At 41.6% G+C, this 19,130-nt stretch overlaps 1 protein-coding gene across 7 annotated transcripts in view; it reads right to left on the minus strand.

The window, feature by feature from the left end:
- The window catches only part of PAPLN (papilin, proteoglycan like sulfated glycoprotein), a 50,331-nt gene that overhangs the window by 20,726 nt on the left and 10,475 nt on the right, over positions 1-19,130 (minus strand). For 5 of the 7 annotated variants that reach the window (XM_068684037.1, XM_068684033.1, XM_068684032.1 and 2 more), the window contains exons 2-10: positions 7,227-7,342; positions 5,798-5,858; positions 5,402-5,504; positions 4,404-4,534; positions 3,945-4,068; positions 3,096-3,176; positions 2,283-2,455; positions 1,549-1,672; positions 332-458 (exon numbers count right to left, since the gene is read on the minus strand). In XM_068684037.1, coding sequence (XP_068540138.1) covers positions 332-458; positions 1,549-1,672; positions 2,283-2,455; positions 3,096-3,176; positions 3,945-4,068; positions 4,404-4,534; positions 5,402-5,504; positions 5,798-5,858; positions 7,227-7,333 — 1,031 coding nt within the window. In that variant the 5' untranslated portion in view covers positions 7,334-7,342. Of the gene's footprint in view, positions 1-331; positions 459-1,548; positions 1,673-2,282; positions 2,456-3,095; positions 3,177-3,944; positions 4,069-4,403; positions 4,535-5,401; positions 5,505-5,797; positions 5,859-7,226; positions 7,343-18,048; positions 18,108-19,130 lie in introns of all 7 variants that reach the window. The other 2 variants (XM_068684034.1, XM_068684035.1) reach the window with 1 other exon arrangement.

Consider the following 19,130-nt stretch of genomic DNA (forward strand, 5'->3'; position numbering starts at 1 on the left):
TTGAAGAGAACAAAAATCTCAGAATCTGTTTCCTACATCCTATATGGGCTAGCACATTAACTCTAGCAGACTATCTTCCACAATCAGATGCTAGAAAGAAAATGTAATTGATCTGTGAAATGAACATAAGACATACCAAGCCCTTTTGCACATAAAAACGCTTGTTATAGTGTTAACATCACTATCCTTTGTCTTGGGCTTTCTCTAAGAAGTGAAACATTTCCTTGGAGAGCACCATGCTGGAGGGTGGTAGTGGGAGGGTCATTCTTTTTCCTGGTTCCAAAGCACCTCAGGAAGAAGTTAGAGCCCACAAATGGAAAGGAAACCTTACCGTTTTGTCTGGGGACAAGTCTGACGGCCACATGTCCGGTTATTGTCTGGTTGTGGTTTATTCCTGCACATATAGTCTGGATAAATTTCATTGTCAATGGTACAAAACACCAAACGGGACTGGAATCCTAAAGGAGAAACAAGAGAGTATCCTGACCTGTGTTTGAAATGCAGTGGTGTTGCCAAGACAAGATCCTAAAGTAGTACAGAATTCACACCTGCACCCATCAACCTGTAAAAAAATCAGGTGCAGCTCTTGGCCTGTCACTAGATGTATGAATGATGCCTACCCACAATATCTCAGTCCACAGGAAATGCAGAAGAGACAAAATAGTTCTGTGCAGCTTAGGGGCCTTTCCCTGTTATTTGAGTGGATTGTGACTCACAAGAGAAGTGCCACATCCATACATTGCTTATCAAGGAATGCTGCTTGGTGTGTGCAGCATGCAGCGGCAGATCTGTGGACCTCCTGTTAGACCCAGAAGATCAATCTTGTAAAGAGCAGACACCGGAGAAAAACTTCAAACTCTTCACGCTTTCTACAGGATGAGAGCACCCAGCAAAGACAACATCAACTCCTACAACCACAGCATGGCAAAAGTTATTGAAATGACCATCAGCACAGAAGACCAGAAGAAAGAGAGCAGCTCTACAGACTTGTTAGCTGGAGATTTTGGCTCAATTGTTGTTTTTGTTTGTTTGTTGATTTGTTTTTTAGCTTAAAATCCATAGCTTGGCTTACAGAAGAAGCTGCAAACTGAACATGTTGTGACACCCCAGGAGATCCAACAATCTATCCCCTCAGAGAGAGGGAATCTTTCAGGCTATGACAGAGCTATAGAGGTATGATGAACCTTGGTTTTGTAGGCCAGGTCATTTTGGAGAGGACCTCTCAAGTGGCTGAAAAGGCCTGAAAAGGACACAGCTGAACAAAACAAAAGGTAACTCATGAAGAGTCTTAACAGATCCTAGTAACTGGTCTGAGGACTAAGATGTGACATAAGACAGGTCAATGCAAGGGGCACAGTCCTCCTGTGACTCCATGTGTGACTCTCCCTTGACAAAACCTTAATGGCCCCCTGTAGAGATCTGTGCTCTCTTCCAGCAGGAAACCGCTGAGAAGCAGCTGCAGAGGGCAGCACACAGTCACACAGTGTCTTCAGGGTGTGGATATAAACCCTGAACCAAGCTGCCAGAGACCAGGTGCTGTCCCCTTACCTCCTCCACACTCAGAGCTGCACTCACTCCATGAACTGTAACTCCAGCTGTAACCCGAGGTCTGTCCTTGCACAGGCAGGTAGTATTCATACTGCACCCCTGGGTTTGGCTCCTGACTGATGAGCTATGAAAGCATGGGATAAAGTCAAAGAAATAGCAGCAGCACTTTTGCCCTTCACAGCATTTCCCCATCGTTCCTGAGGGCTCAAGCTGACTTGCTTCCCTCCAGTACAGGGAGTACTTGTTCTCTAGACTGTATTTTCTCCTTGCCTTCTGTGATGCTCGAGGGAGCATCATGTTTCAGAGAAGAGTGCATTTATTTCTCTCATAGGCAGAAGATCTACATGCTCTGTAACAGTAATACCCTGACCCTACAGCACATGTGCCTACAGCACACCATAACATGCAGCGCCCTAAAGCCTATCCCTCCCCCAACCCCATTCTGTGCTGACTCTTCTCTTAAAGTCAGAACCCAAGGGAACAGGCAAGAGGCCAACACCAAGCCTTGCACGTCTCCTTACTGGGCAACAGAACCAGAGCAGAACACCATGTGATTTCTACAAGAAAAACACCTAGCTTAAGGGTCTACAGCTCTGCAAGACTCCTGGGGGCCCAGTTACTCTTCTGTAGTCTTTCCCATGTAGTCCCCACCAATGCACACCCAGGGCACAAAGCAAGGGCTGCTACGCAAAGCAAGAGAGCGAGTACCGGTGGGGGCAGGCGCAGCCGCTTACCTCAATGATTAAGGGTTCTGTGGTAGGGCCCCTGGCATGGAGGAGCTCTGGGGCCAGATCACCTTCTGAGCCACGGTCGTAGTGCATAACTGTGCTGGCTATGTGCAGAGCTCGGCTGAAGTCAATTGTCCAATGCCCATTCAGATAATATTCCCCCCTCACGTTCTTGACAGCTGGACAAACCCACATGCCAGAGAAGAAAAGGAAGTAAATTAACACACCTATAACTTGAATCCTGGTTATAGATTCTGCAAGACAGTGCCTGCTCTAGACTTTCAGGGTACTGGCAACCCGCAGAGCTCTCAGCTCCACCATTTGAGCCCCAGCTCCTTTGCAACAGTATTGCAATCCTCTAAAGTGTGGTGACAGTCTAATATGTCAGCATCTACCAACACAGCAAAAATTCATATATCAAGAGGACCATAAGAATTCAACAAGTGTGCTTCTGTTTTTACTTAATATTGAATCACACATGCAGCAAATAAAGGTGAACATCAAGCCCTCTAGTGCTTTCTTGCCAGCTCTGCTGCAGAGAAAGCAGTCTCTTGCTGCACAGCCAAATCCCTTCAGCATATTCCTGTCCTGTCTTTACCTTTACCATTTAGTCACTGAAAATGAGGTAAACCTGAAGCTCAGAGTTGAGCATCACTGTAACATCAAAGATACTCAATATTCAGATCATGATTTTCGAAGTATTTTTTCCTCTGCTGTATCAAGCTCTCAAGGCCCAAAGCCCATTGTACCTGAAAACCAAATTTTAATGCAGTCTGAAGTCCAAACAGACTGAAACACAGGTTCTGATATCAGACTTACCCAAAAAGTTCCTGCTGGGCATAACCTCCTTAATTTGGATGCTGGTGGCTCCCACAGGAATGATAAAGATTTGATTGTACCCTGAAGAAAAATGAAAGGGATTATTCAATATCTATCTGCGGATATCAAAAAGTTACACTTTTGTGCCAATAATTCTCCAAGTTTCATTAGTGCCTGAACAACTGGATGAGCTTTATGGTGGTGGCTCGAAGCATTTCAGCTGCCATTTTGTCTGCATTCTGAATAGTTTCACCAAAAAGTCTCAAGGGGCCAGTTCATGTGCATAAAGTTGCAACTTCACCTCAGAAAAGTAATCACAGGGGCTAGTGCAAAGTCTTTTTTTTTTTTTTATATATTAAATCCTTTAGCATTTCATCAAGTTCTATATTGGAGCTCATCCCAGAGAGATTTGAGCATGGTGCAGTTGTTGTCTTGAAATGACTCAAAACTGGCCAAATGCAGAAGATGCAGTTCCATTTCTAGCCTTGCAGAAATTCCAGTGGGACTGTCAAGGCACTGGGTAGGGGGGTAGTCTTATGAAGGAGATATATAGAAATATTCATATGTACATTTATAGCACCTGCTGGAACAGAGAAAGACACCGGCAGCATGGCAAGTACATTAGGCTGTACTGAGACTAAGGAAGTGATTCCCAGGGTGAGGCAATCAGTGCGTTCTCTGATGGTAGAACAGCTGAAGAGCCACGTGCCATACTAACATTTCAAGTGAACACTCAAGCTTGCCGATATCAATAATGTGAGCAGGTGTTCCCACCAGCCCTTGCAGCAGCTTCGGTTTAGGTTTACCTCTTCCCTTGTCACCTGCCTGAACTACCCAGATTATTTGTACCTTTGGGAAGGTTGGGCACATCAAAAGTGCCCTTCACACCATAGCAGGTGCTGCCATCTCCTCCACACTGCAGGCACTTGTCCTCCTTCTTGGCAGATTCCAGTATGTTATCGCAGCCAACGGCCTGTCAGAGCACAGGGGCATCAATATGACTAAACCATAACAATGAGGGAAAGAAAGAAAAAATGGCCAAATGTTGGACTGATTTAATGAGAAAACATGAGTCTAGGGAGTCTGGGAAGTCAGGGAAGGAGCTGTCAGTGGAAGGACAGAGTTGGCATCTTCTGTTTTACTTCCAGAGACAGAGAGATAAGAGCTGTTAACATGTCCCTCAGCACCTCAGAAACTGAATGAATGCACTTTCCAGGTATTATTATGAAGGGCCAAGAAGAACAAAGGAAAGCACCTAAAAGACTGACGGAAGCAATAGTAAAGGAAGGAAACAACAGGATGACTCACCTGACAAACTCCCTCTACACAGATATCCCGCTTGCCAGGTTCACAGGTAGTCCCATCTACCACAGCTTCCTTGTGCCTGTAGTAGAAGTTTTCTCCCTTGGGAATACAGTTTAACTCACATTTATTGGGTGCTGGCAGGAGAGAAAAAACAAACATTACATACCACAGCTTGCTAATACATCAGGAGCCTAGTATTATATCACAAGAGCAGAAACAGAGGGGTGGACTAATATTAAGTGACAGATATTGAGTGAATTTTTGGGTCACAAACTGCTGGATTATAGAAAAGTACCCTGAAAAAGCCTAAGGACATGCATCCTTTTCCTTGGGCACCCTGTTTGGCTAGTGGTGGAGAGGGGATGTTGGGCCTGGTAGATATTTGGTTGTTCCTTAGTTCTGTGTACAAAGCTTTCTAGGATGAGAACAAGAGCTGGTACAGAACACAAGAGAGCTGTTACTTTAACAGCCAACAAGCAAAACTTTAAATCCATCTTGAAATCCCTCATAATTCATTAAGCCACTGTTAACTATATCAAAGCTCAGATCAAGGACCTCTGGCTTCCTATACCTGCCTTCTGAATTGGTTCATCATAAAGTCATGTCTTCTGAAGGAGTTACTAATCATATGCATTTGTTTCTCATTTGTCATGCTGGTATTTCCACCAATATTGAAAAATACAGCAGAGCTGCTGCTTCTTTATTATTTTAGGATCTAGCTGCAGGCAGTTCCAGCTTTCTTGTGCAATGTTTCTGAAAGAACGACTGTTACAATAGACAACTATATACTGCTGCAGTGGTTTGTGTCTCTTGGCCCATTGTGTCTTTGTGAGAGCAATGCTTTGCAGCTGGCAAAAGGATTTTTCCATGCCTCAAACCCTCCTGCTACTCCAGCTGAGGAAGTACCTACTACAAAAGTATAGTCAAATACATTACAGTCACTTCAAAACAAACCTGATAGTCAGGGATGAAGAATAACTCTACTTTGTAAGACTTATTACCTCCGTAATACGGAAGCCACGTGTATTTCTTTCCTTGGAATTCTGTCCCATCGAACTCTGCACATTGCTCTGCCCGGAAATCCCTGGAGCCTTCTGGGCAGCTCTGTTTGGAGGAGAAAACACGTGCTCAGGGCCATTATGAAAAGGAGGACAACTAAGTGTACAATTAAAACCTGTCCCTCCTGGCTCCCATATAAAATCAGCAGCATAAATTCTTGTCTGGGACCAATATGCTTTTGATGAGGTACTGCTGATGAACATCATTCCTCAGTGATGCCAGAGAGACAGAATCTAACAATTACTTCTGAACATGAATGATTTGTTTGGGGAAAAGGAGCAACAGGCAAGCAAAAACAAAACAAACAAAAAAACACAGACTACAAACAAGTATTGTACCTGAATATTGCATGAGCGATAGCTTCGAGTTGGTCCAATGCAACTGGAAGCACCTTCTGTCCTGAAAGACAGAAAAAAAAACATGAAGCTCTTTGAAGAATATACAGGCAAAAAATCATCTCATGGTAGACAATACAAATCACCTTCACATTGAGCATATCGTACTCACACAGTTTCCCAAAGCAGCATAATAATATAACTAAAATGCACTTTTTTTTTTTTTATTAAAACGAATTTATATCTGCTAGTGGTATTTTCTGCTATGGTTTGCATTCTGGCATGAATGAGACACTCACCAAGAACAATTGCAGGATAGCTCTTCAGGGTTATTTTTTCACTAATTAATAGAAGCAGAGCTTTTTGTCCTTCGTCCACTAGCACAAGCTGATGTGTCCTTACCTGACCCAGACACGTGCTTTGAGCAGGAGAGTAGTAGCCAATTCAGAATAGGTATGCACTTCACTTACCATGCTGTTTATGCACATATTAGACCCATTAGTAGGGAAGAGAAATATGCCCATGAAAAATGTGCAACACCCTGGTTCTGGTCAAATGTTTCCAGCTGACAATTATGGAAAATAACAGCTGTAGAGGAAATTGACCTGAAAAGCCAACCAATGTCTAATATCTCAGCACTTCTAAAATGAAGAGACAGGCCCCATGGGATTCTGGCTTGGCAACAAGACATAGGTGTATCCTATGACAGACAGCCTTTAAAAAAGACCTTTCTTTAAGTTGGATGGGAAGAAGCAGTTCTGGATAACACTGAATTCTTCTATTAAAAAACAAACAGACAAACAAACCCCCTCTAATTTCTCTAAATATAAAGGGGCTGATATTTTTTTCAAGGTGTTATTGAGGCTCTGGCTTTTTCTTTTTTTCTTTTTTTTTTCCATTTTCTTGCATTTTGTCCACAACAGGAGCTCTCACATCTGCTGTTCCCTACATGTGCACTCCCAGTCATTGTCTTCACTACATCTAACCCAGCTGCAAATGAGACGGCACTGCATTATCACTGCTTGAGACAACTCCACTCTTCTGTTTCTCCTGGGGAAATTTACCTTCTTGGAAATGCTAAGTCTGAGAAAGCCTTGGCATAGCCACTGGCTCTTGGGAGAGAAACACGATGCTCTGAGCTCTCTCCCCACTCCCCCAGGCTTTCCACACTAGACCTGATTGAACAGCTGCTGCCATACCAATTATACAGCCTCAGATCTCACAGAGAGACCACTGTCTTCTAGCAAAGGAGGCAAAGCAAAGACATATCAAAGAGTGTCTTCAAAAGAGCAGTGATGTGACTGAAGTTAAGGATCATGTAAAGTGGACGCAGGTGACTTTTTTCCCCTGGAACCAAACACAAAGCGATTTTGGTTCTGAATGTATGTTGGACCATACATGCAGGAGCTCAGTAAAGGAGGTTATCTTTCACCTTTGGGAATAGCAGCGCCGTTGCCGAAAGCTGACTCCACCACCACAGCTCCGACTGCACTTGCCCCATTCACCCCAGCTTCCCCAGACATCAGTCTGCCGTTTCATCCTGCGTCCCTATAAATAACACAAAACATAGACATATCAAACAGACATGGCAACACAGGAAAACCAGAAACAATGGAAATGAATTAGAGCTCCAATCTGTTCTCTTACAAAAGACACTGTGTTGCTGAGCTCTATTCCTAGGTATGAAAGATGGCAGAGAACAATACATGAGAAAAGCCAAGCCCCTAACAACTAGTAGTATTAGCTTCCTGAAGCCATACAGCACGTCCAACTTTATAATTTCCCTTAAACTGTTTGTCTGTTCCTAGAGAGAATCTCAGCACTTCGGAATAGCCATCTGAAAAAGGATAACATCTCCCTCTTGGCAAGGCAGTAGAAACAAACTTATTTCAGGGACCATGAGCATTGTCACTCCAGACCATATCAATAGAGCCCCTGAACCTCAAATCCTTGTCTCAAAAAAAAAAAATTGCAAGATGCAATGTTTAGAAAAAGACGGTAAATTCGGGGAACAACACTGCAGGGGATTTGCTGTAGACATGGCTTGCTGTGTAGCTGCACCAGTTACGGCAATTTATTTATGCATTATACAGCTGAGAAGGTAATGCATAACATTTGGGCATTTAGGTATTTGGGTTAATATGGAACAGAAAGGCAGAGGAAGACACAGAAAGGAGTCAGAAAATATATCTTTACAATCTCCTTCTCCTTTTTCCTCTCGTTTTAACAGTCTGGAAATTCTTCCAGTAACATGTGAGGATCCAGAGTAGATATTGCTTGTGGTACATTACTCTAGAACTCAGGTCATGGACAACAAGCCACATTTCTGCTCTGGTAGAAGGATTACAAAGATAGGTGCACATTTGGGAATTTAATCAGTTTTCTATCTATACTAACAAGAATCTATCTATTCAAACAAGAATCCACGTGGTCGTCTAGTTGCAGTAGTTATTCATGCATTGAAAGACAGCAAAAGTTTGTTAACTCTGTGCAGTGAGACTTGCACGTGGCCTTGGTAGGTCCAGGTGTCTCTTTTCTTGCACATTAAGTATCAGCTTCTGAGAGGTGGGTATTGCAAGCAGGCATCACTTCACAACATCATTATCTATTTGCAGAGCGTAAGCTCCTCACTTTTCAAACATATTTTTTACTTCAGTTAACCATAAGACATCTAAGTCTCTGCTAGAAATAGGAACTATCCTAATATATTATCCAATGAATCCAGCTTGGGCAAGATGCATGGGTTAACCCTCCCTGGTCATTCAGACAGTTCTTGTAATTTTCTGCACATGCTCCCTGCCTGACTCCAAGTCCTTGAGTTACAGCCTTGTTTTTAATTTCTCTCACTTTCTTTTCAGGAGTAATTCCCTGCTGCTGGCAGAGCAACACATTCAGAGATATCATCTTACCATATTTATGCAGTTGCTACCACAATACCCACAGCTATCTAGCTCCAGATCCACCCCCTATTATTCCTGCCTCTGTTACTCTAATGTGAAGCACTTTCTTCTTGGCTCATGCTATTTGACTTCCTTTTGTTTTTTGCAAGTTTTGTGCAATTCTTTCTAACCCCCCTGTAGGCAAAATCCTTCAGGACCAGTTTTCTGGTTCAGACTAACTGTTTGCCTTCACCCTGCTCACTCAGTGGCACTACCCAGGTTACAGCCACTTCCACATACCTTCTTTCTGCCATGTCAACATCTCCCAGACCCCTTGCCAAACCTTTCTCCCATTCTTTTGTTCCAAATATTCAGCTCAGTGTTAGTCTTCTGCATTTTCATTTGCCTTTCCGGGAGTAATCCCATCAATAGAGTTTTAGCTTTCAGAAAAGCATCTTACTTTCCCAAGTTTTTCTTTCAGGCACCTAATTCTGCCCCCTGTAATCCCTCCTCCCTTACTCCCAGAAGAATGAAACATGCTACCACTCCATTTCTCTGTAGTCTTACTCCTCTATATCAGCTGACTGATTTAGGAGCAGTATTAGCTCACCCTGGAAACAAGGAACCTTTCAGTCAGCATAAGGGAGAAGAAAACATGCAGATAAAAATCCAGAGGAGGAGCATTTGAAAGTCAGATTACTGGAAGGTAGTTAGGATAGAAAACCTTTCCCTGAACACACACCGAAGTGATAAATATTCCAATATCCCTCCTACAGAAGTAGCATTCTTTATTTTTCTATAGAGAGCAAAATCTGCAGGGACTCTTTGTTGTAAGGCTTATGCATAAGCAGAGTGCAGGAACAATCATTTTCTCAGTATCACTCCATTTATGTACACCCCAAAAGAAGTGTCAGCCAGAAGAAGACTTCCAAAGCTGTATGGTGTTAGAAACATTTTATAATAGGGACTCAACTCACACGTTTAGAAATCTGTGCAGAGTCCTCATTACTTCAGGAACCTGCATGCATGCGCGTACAGGCAAATATAAAGCAGAATATTTATAATACATATGAAATCTATTATTATTTAATCTGATAACAAGATGTTTTCAGACGCTATCAGCTAATTTCTGTTTCTGCTCTGCTCAGACTCTGGAATGCTTTTATCCATTGTCAGCCAGTATGACTAAATCCCAGGCCCTGCTGGACCCTGGAACTAAAAGTCTAAAAACGTCATGACTGTTACCAATTCACTTGGCTTCATTCTCCCCTCACTTCAACTTTGCATGCATACAAGAACGCAGACCATTTATTTATCTGCAGTAAGTATATACTCTAACGTCTCAGGAAATGCCAGACGAAGTACACAAGCATCTTACTTGACTTCTGAAAATCTCAGAAAGGACAGTCAGTTAACGTCTAGCTCTACTGCCTTTTAAAACACCAGAAATATCTATCTTCTGGCAACATTGATGAGACACGTGACCCTGGCACCACATGCTCTCACTGCTCTTTAGTAAACAGACTGTAGTGGTCCAAAAGTTTAGAAGGTCAATGATTTCATTTTTATGAACAGTGCATTGTTTTCATCAATTCCTTGATAAATACAATACTGATACAGTTGGAGCATCTGCAGTTATCAGGCCAACTGAATCTGATATAACAAGCAAATAAAAGAGTTGTGCCTCTGAATCACTGGAACCACAGACTTTGCCTTTAAAGAGATTCTCAGCATATAGTACAATATATAGTACTAAACAGTATTAACGGTACTAAACATAGCATTAAATAGTAGAATATATAGGATATAATATATATTTTTATATATGAAACATGCACTAGAAAAGGTGCTATGAATGGGATTTGACTAAAAATGTTGGCAGTATGCAGAAACACTTCAAAGAGGGCCCTTGGAACACTTCTCAGTCAGTTTGATGAGATGGATAAGAAACTACACGCGACAGAGGACTGCGCATCCCGGTCATGCATTGCAGGGATGAGATGATCTACGAAGTTTATATACCTGAACATGGACTACCAAGTCAGCATAATTTATAATTTAAAATAATAATTTTATACATCCTTTAAAATAATAACTTTATACAACTCCAATGCTATCACTAAGCTATGAAAACAAACATCAATTTACTGTACAGTCCAAAGCGAGCAGTGAAGGTCTGTAGTCACAGGTACAAGCAAACTAAATCTCAGCCAGGTTTTTCCACCCAGTCTTTCCCTGCTCAGTGGGCACCTTTACTGGCCTAGAGATAGTCAAGCTAAATTATTCCGTGACTCTTTGTGCTGCCTTTCCAAACTGAGAAGCATCAATAAAACATCATGTTATACCATTTCAATGGTCACTGCTAAAAGCACATGATTACTGATATCCATGCTATGCCTGAGAGGTTTTAGATGAGGTTAGTGCCCACTTTTAGCCCAGCAGCTCACATACCTTTATTCCATTGAGCTGCAATTGAAGCATCTATTTGTATGCCGAAAAGTTGTTATTTTGACTTCTGGAAATGCATCACACAGTTACGAGATTCCATTCAGATATGATAACAAATCTCAGTGCCAACATCAAGACTTGTGGGAAAATATTGACGTTGCAAGTTAACATTTGAAATTCTTTCTATCGGAAGTACAAGGCCCTGTAAAATTGTTACCCACTGAAAATAGATACAGCTGCCTATGATAAGATGAGTAATATGGAATCGATTCCCTAAGTGTCGCTGTCATTTTATGTGGCACTTCTGTAGTTTAAAACTATAGTCAAAATAGAGTGCGTCTTTTCAATCTTTCCCACTGTTTCTCAAATAACACTACACTACTGTTGCTTGATAAACATCAGCTTTCTGCGGTTTACAGTTTCTGAAAGGTTTATGTTTGGTTTAACACACCCTTGAATTGTAGCCCCATTGTTGAAACATCTGTGAAAGAAGGGTGAAAACAAATGCTTTACAAAAGAAAGTTATCACTGCGGTCATTTATTCCATAATGGTTTCATTGCCAAAGCCTTGGCTAATAGGAAGTCTCCAGGGAAAAATGCAGCTTTGCTAAGTTTGAATAATAATTGCTTAGAGAATAGTTAATTGCTAACAGAAAGGTTAATGAGGGAGGCAAAAAAAAACAAAAACTGTCAAGGTGCCAGGATAGCTGGCTGCTCCCTGTGGGCAGGGGGCCAGCAGTGAGGGCTCCTAGGGGCATCAGGGCAGGGCTGGGCCTGACAGCCAGGCCTGTCCCACCACCCCAAACAGGGAGAAAGAAGGGCAGGCCAGGGGAAGCCCAGGCCCAAACATTGGGCCTATCCCTAGGGACAGGACAGGCCAAGGCCAAGACATGGGCCTGTGGGTGGGCCTGGTTCTTTGGGCCTGCACCCAGGCAGGGCAGGGCTGTGGAGAGCTGGAGCCTGGCCCTGCTGTGGTGTCACTGTGTTAGGGCTGACAACCCTGGGGGCTCAAATGGCCTCCCAGGCTACGTGCAGAGTGGAGGGAGGTTGGCCAGGGCCAGTAAAGCCTAGTGGCCCTGAAAGAACAACAGGCCTGGAGCATATGCTTAAGTCAGGATGTGAACTACTTCCTTCTTTTTCTATCCAGAAGACCTGCCATGTTCTCCTAGGATGACCACCCATAACGTTTCCACACAGCTAAGCCCAGCAAGATGGGGTATTCAACATTTGTACCTAACTGTCAGGGAGCTGAGAACATTCAGTGTATCTCAGCCATTTGTAATGTAGATGTATGCTACTATTCAATAGAAGTATTTTCAAGATAAATCTATATGTAACCAGCTACGCTATTAGCCTAAAATGCAACAAAAAAAATAGGTGAATGAATCAGAACCACATGAACAAAGCATTTTTTATAATTCTGTCTTAACCATTGATCTTGGCTCAGACACAGCAGGCTCGCAAAGAGCTTTGAAGGTGAAGAATGCCAAGTACCATTTTTTATGAATAATGAATAAGCAATCAAAGAACTGCATTTGAACGAACCTAGAAAAACAAGAATGAGAGTGAATAAGATGGTGACAGCAGGAAGTGAACCACAAAATGGTACAGGAGAAGAGAGCTTATTAAGACAAACTGCTTCACAAAGAGAAGAAAAAACAAGGCTTCATTAATTTTAACGGCTTGCGGTTTACACTCACTGCATTATCTCCTTCCACTCCCCTCTACCATCTTAGCCCTGGCTTGTTAGTATATGCCCTCTAGCAAACTCACTAAAATCCATCAGTTCCCCTACATCTTCAGCTCCCCAAAAAACTTCAGGTTCTCCCTACACTACTTAACCCACACCCTCATAGTTCCCAACTCATTCCCACACTTCCTATGTTCACTCCCTACCACTCCTCACTCTTTCTACCTTGTTACGGACTGTCACACAATATAGCTGGCTCCTTCCACATTCCCTGCTTTCCTGTTAGCTGGGAAGGCTGCAGCAACTGCCTCACCTACCGCAGAACTGTGAAGATGCTTCCTCACTGGACTGTGCTCATTTGCTGGCTAGTGGACAGAGCAGGTAATAGTTTTCAGAAACTGAAAGCCTTCCATAGGTCTGGGTGGCTTGGAGCTGACTAGTGTGTAAAAAAAGCAATCTAAAAAGATACAGCCACTGCAGAGAAGTTACATTAAATCTTGGAATCCCTGTGGAAGAAACAGGAGACATTCAAAAAACTCCACAAAGACGGGGATTGTGAGAACATTTTATGACCACAGACTTATTTTGGAAAAGTGATCAAAAGAAACAGTACGAAGTCACTAGAAACTGTTTATCCAAAGGACTTAGTAGGAACTCAAGACTGAAATGGATAAACTATTACATACTGGCAGACAACCCCTTCAGCTAAAAACACTTCCGTATGTGATTACTGGGAAGCGGAAAGTCTGGCACTAATTTACCAAAGGATCCCAGGGAAACCCAAGGAATTGTATACCCACATATTATAAAACCGACAGCTACTAGATAATTGAATAGAAACTATAACAGAGAACAGAATTAGCAGACACCTGCATAAATACAGTATATTTGGGAAAGAGTCAACCAGGCATTTTTAAAAGCATGTCCTTCTAAAGCTACTACAGATCTTTGACAGATTAGCAAACGTGAGCAAAGGTAACCTGTCTGATACATTCACATTTCCAAAAAGCTTTCAACAAAATCATTCACCTAAAGCTTTGAAGGAAGCTAAGCAGTCCTTGCATGGATGACAAATAGGTGACCAAAAGATAAAAACAAATGTAGGACAAATCAAATGATGATGTATGAACTAATCACAAGAACAGGATCTTGTTGTCTTTATATGAATGCTGTGCTGTTGGAAGTCTACATGGTTTCGAGGAGACACTGAACAAATTCAGGGAAGTGAAATAGATTCCAGCTCAAAGGGTTCATAATCCACAAGTAACTGGAGACTGTTATTAGGGCAAACTGTACATATTTGCCATTCTTCTTACATTTTTTTTCCTAAACATTTGTTTATGATGTAGCTGGAGACAGGATATAGAGCAAACTAAACCTTTGGTCCTACTCAGTACAATTTTTTTCTACCTTCACCTCAATGAGAACATTAATAAAATCTCCTTCCCTTTCTCTCTCCTCACAGTAATTTTCACTGTTTCTTTATGACCTTAACTTTGAGGTCCTTATATACCTTTCGACCTTTCTGTCAGATCTAGTCAAGGGTTTAGAAGTTTAATCAACAGATTAACAATGGTTAAACAATAACAACCTTCATTGCTTCAGAAGAAATTAAAAACAGTATTTTAACCTAGAAATGCAGACCCATAGAAAGCAATGCTGCCCAGATGGAAGTCATTTGAATATGATTTTCAGCCAAGCTTCAGACCAACTTTCACTTTAAGCACACCTGCAGTACAGTCTAGGAACAAATTTAAGTGTTGGACACGATCTAACTAACAACTAATACAAACAGATAACAGAGCATTAATTTAAACTCTTTCCCTTATAATAATAATAAGCTTTTCCTTGAAATAGTAACATGATATGTGTGGCTAAGACATTTCAAATCTGGAAAGAAGAATTCTAGCTGTAAAAATTTGCCAATGTGAAACCACACTTGTAAAAATGAAATTGAGGCAGAGAAATCTGATGAATGTCATGTTTACTAAACAGAAAGCAACCCCAAATTATACAACATACATACACAACCATGCTAAATACATGCACACAACAACAACAAAAAAAAAGTTATTCCCATGGAAAATCTTCAGCATTCATTTTCTCTAAATCACCAGAGGCACTGTTCCTTCAGCAGTAACGCTATCAGGCAGAGTCTGGGCAATTTTACCTTTACATCATTTCGTCCTTCTGCAAAAACACAATAGGAGCCACAAAAAAAACACCGGAACCTGGCATTTTCCATTATTGCCACTGTTCTCAACTTTCTTAGAAGCAATGACAGGATGGCCTGAAATTGCACTAGACTATTCTGTTTTAGCTTTCTGTCTGTAACAGCCACTAACACAACTCCTCCTGGCCATCAAGGTGTAGTTTCCAGGTACTATCACAGCAGAAGCAATAAAGGAGCTACATGTTACAGATGACCTCCTTTTCCAGACCCTTTAAAGCCGGGTGTAAAGGGACAGACACCACAGGTGCTGCACAATAATCATAGAATCATCTAGGTTGGAAAAAAACTTTAAGATCACCCAGTCCAACCACCTACCTGAGCTAATGAGTTCTATCACTGAACCGTGTCCCCTAATGCCATGTCCACACGTATCTTAAATACCTCCAAGGATGGGGACTCCAGAACTTCCTTGGGCAGCCTTGTACCACACTCTCCATATTCTACCAGTAAAGAATTGAAGAAGAGCCTGGTGAATCCTACCAAGGATGGAGCACTGGGGTGAAAATTCTCTGCAGCCCGTGGCTTTTACAAACAAGAGTCCCTTTTTTGGCCCTTAATGCTGCCTGTCACGTCTGGCAGAAAAAACAGCCACTCTCAGACTGCAAGCTCACAGCAGATTTAGGCAATGGCCTCAACTGCTCTGACAGTCTTGGCCCTGTCCACATCTCTTCCCTTCTTTCACTTGCTGCTCTCCCTAGCTTAACAATCAACAAAGTAAAAACAAGCAACTCCACTCCAAAAATAGGAAAAGAGATGAAAAACAGCAGGCATCCATCTACACCCTTTAATCACAAGCAGACACGAATCCCTGTAGACTTATCTTCTCCATCCTTGTGTAAACCTGCAGCTCAGACATTTATAGTTGTACTCCCATTATCACTATCAGTCTGTGTGTTTACAAAGTCATGCTTTCCTGCTTCTGGGACAAAAGGTGTCCAGAAGCAATAATTTGTATAAGTGCATAGGATGGATCTAAAGGTAAATGTCTCGTTCTGGAATACAACCTACACATGCTAGTCTGTGCCTTTTCTGCTGGTTTCAGTTCTTCCACCACCAAACACTTCCTGGGGTGTACACTATTCACTGCAAACCTGGAGGTGACCCACCTTTTCACCCGTGTGCTGCTATACTGGCAGTTCATTTGATATAAAAATTCATCTGTCTCAGCTGCAAGGCTGCTCTGGGCCCAATGTTTAACAGAATTAAAGTGACAGAGACTCACCTTTTCAAAGAAATGTTCCTATGCATTAAAGGAAGTGTTTCCCCTTCATTGTGGGGAAATGTAACATGCCACTTAATAATCTCATACCTCTGCTTCCAGGAATTATAAAAGGAAGGCACAGAGAAGAGACTTTTTCAATGTTATGTGGCATGAATTAAAGTTACTCTTCAATAAGTCTGCCATTGCAGGTGAAGCCCTTAAGGAGTACACAGTAGTGCAGAAACGTATGCAATTCTCTAACTTATTTTTCTCCCTTGTAGTATTCCCTGTCTCAGTTTTCAGTCTCACCCTTTCTTTCTCTTTCTTTCTTCCTTCCATCATCTATGTGCAAAATTGTGCTACTTATAGCAGCAGGGCTACCACTCCTCTCTGCAGCAGTGAAACAGGCATGCAGGCACTGCTTTTCCACAGCTATCCCACCTGTGGGAGTTCACACAGCCCCACTGTTTGCTTGGTGCATAACCCAATTTAGCACAAACTTGAGTTGTCATCACTACAATTAGTCCTTCCAATTCTCACAAGCTGACCATTTCTTACTACAGTCCAGCCCAGACACATTAACATCTGGTAAAGAATGGCCCATTCAAAACCTAAACCATTTCTCTCTTCCCTCCCAGAAAAAAATGGAGAATCACCATAGCAGAATGCCTAACTGCTGCTAGATCATCCTGTCTTTTTATAGCTTGGACAGATGTCAGGGCTGGGACACTATGTCAGGGAAGCTGAAATTAAGTAGTGGCCAAGCAAAATATTTTCCCTTCATTCAGCATGCCTTCAACAGGAGCTACTGGTTGCATGCAGGGGACAGTCTAATGCTACAGAGAAATGTCAGCCTTTGTAGTTACAGGGTGTTTCAGTCATTTCACTTCCATAAAAACACAAGGTTGCAAAGAGATAGGTAAACAGATGAACTGAATATAGTATATTCTGGTTCTTTTAACGTACAGCATCTTCTTCTATCAGATGCGAGATAGCAAGATCTTATTTAAGCATATTTCCATCTGTAAATTGCAAAGTCTATGATAGCTAATGAATTCTGCTTTATTTCTGGCCTCTTGTCCTTGATCTTCAAAAGACGGCCTACAAAGCATTTGCAAATGATGAATATGGGAATATAATTTCCTAACTGTACTGGCGAATAAAAGTTGTGGACTCATTAACTTCAGTGACATATTTATAATTCCTCACTACTCCCACTAAACATTTACTCAGGGTGATAATTACCTCTCCTTATTTTTTTTCCTCCTTTCTGTTCCTTTACACATAATGTATCATTTCTTCTTTGCTAACACTTTCCATCTACTCAGCAGGTCACATTTTATCTCAGACTGTCCAACTCATTAATATAATCGAAGTTAAATTCAGGGAAACTGTTCTCAAACTGCATTTACTTCAGAAAGATCTCACATCTCTCTCAGAAAGGAACAGGAACCCCAGCTCCTAATAGCTATGTTCCTTTTTTGCCTCTATTGAATTGGTTTGATATATATATCACCTCCCCAATTAAAGCTAAACCATTTGACTTTTCTCTTTTGTGTGGTCTTAGTGGTCTAAATCAGTCAAGCAAAGATTTATTCATCTTATTTCAAGTGATAACTGTAGTTTTGAAGCAGTGATTACTACTTTGCAGATAACAACCCTAGAGACAAATTTTCTCGTTTAATTGCCACATTAGACTTTTCATAACATGTACTTTCTACAAAATACTCAAGTTACAGATGTTGACAGTCCTTAGCAAAAATATCTTTAATTTCTTGTAAGTATTCAGAAAAGTTTACTTACTGAAAATGCAGAAGGTGGCATCACTGCTAGCATGAGCAGAAGGAACAAGTTCTTCATCTCCGTCTGTGGGAATAGAAAAATTACTGATAAGAATTACTTACTTCTTTGCTGCTTGTAGGTTGGAAAGCTAAGACACCATAAAGGAAAAATTGAGGGGGAACTAAAATGAAGGCAAGAGAAGAAAAGGCGATTTTATCACTACACTCCCTGGATAGATGAAGGCAACTGCAAAGACTGAAATTACCTTGCACAGAAAGCCAGAATGTAATTACTGAGCACAAATATTTCCCTGAACTTTCCTCTGATATTATGAGAACACCATCCCCGGGCACAGTGGAAGATGCATGCTGCTGCTTGTCTGCCCTCCCATCCTTTTACTTATACACATGACAAAACCTTGAAGATTGTAATGACTTCAACCGACCCAAGGTAAGAAATTCCACAGTTAACATTCTGTACCCTATATTCATCCTTCGTGACTTGGTGAAGCGTTGTGCCTTTCTTTGTGTGATTGTGCTTGTTTAAAATCCTACCATTTGTCCTGGGCAGATATCACTAGATTCAGCCACCGGTAGTTACAGCCCTTCTGCAGAGCTAGAAAGGAGTTTAGGCCACACAAACTGGAAAGGCAGCAGGATACAACAGTTCCTAAAAACTGGGGCATTATGCTTATTTGTGACCACAGTTCTATACTGGTGCATTGCCTCTTGCTACTTTATCTTTCCTCTTGTGAGTTGCAGCAACCGAACCCACATGAAGCACCATTCACCAAAGTTTATAGCTGTGACAAAGGACGCTTTGGTCACTAGAAACTGCCTGTTTCTCATGACCACTTTCTCATGACCTCATGACCTGTTTACTGAGCCCAGAAAGAAGAGAGAGACTAGATACTCCTAGCATAGTTTTTATCTAGTCCAAGTTTCTTTCAAAGTTAGGAAAGAGGGAGAAACTTTCTTTTCACAGTGCATAAAATAAAAGCATCAACAATTAAATGTTTATCTCAATAGTCATTGTAACAACACCCCTATTTAATATTAAAACTTAATATACAGCTCCTTTGGCCTGGCCTATTAAATCCAAAT

Source organism: Anas acuta, chromosome 5 (genome assembly GCF_963932015.1).
Source record: "Anas acuta chromosome 5, bAnaAcu1.1, whole genome shotgun sequence".
Classification (NCBI taxonomy): domain Eukaryota; kingdom Metazoa; phylum Chordata; class Aves; order Anseriformes; family Anatidae; genus Anas; species Anas acuta.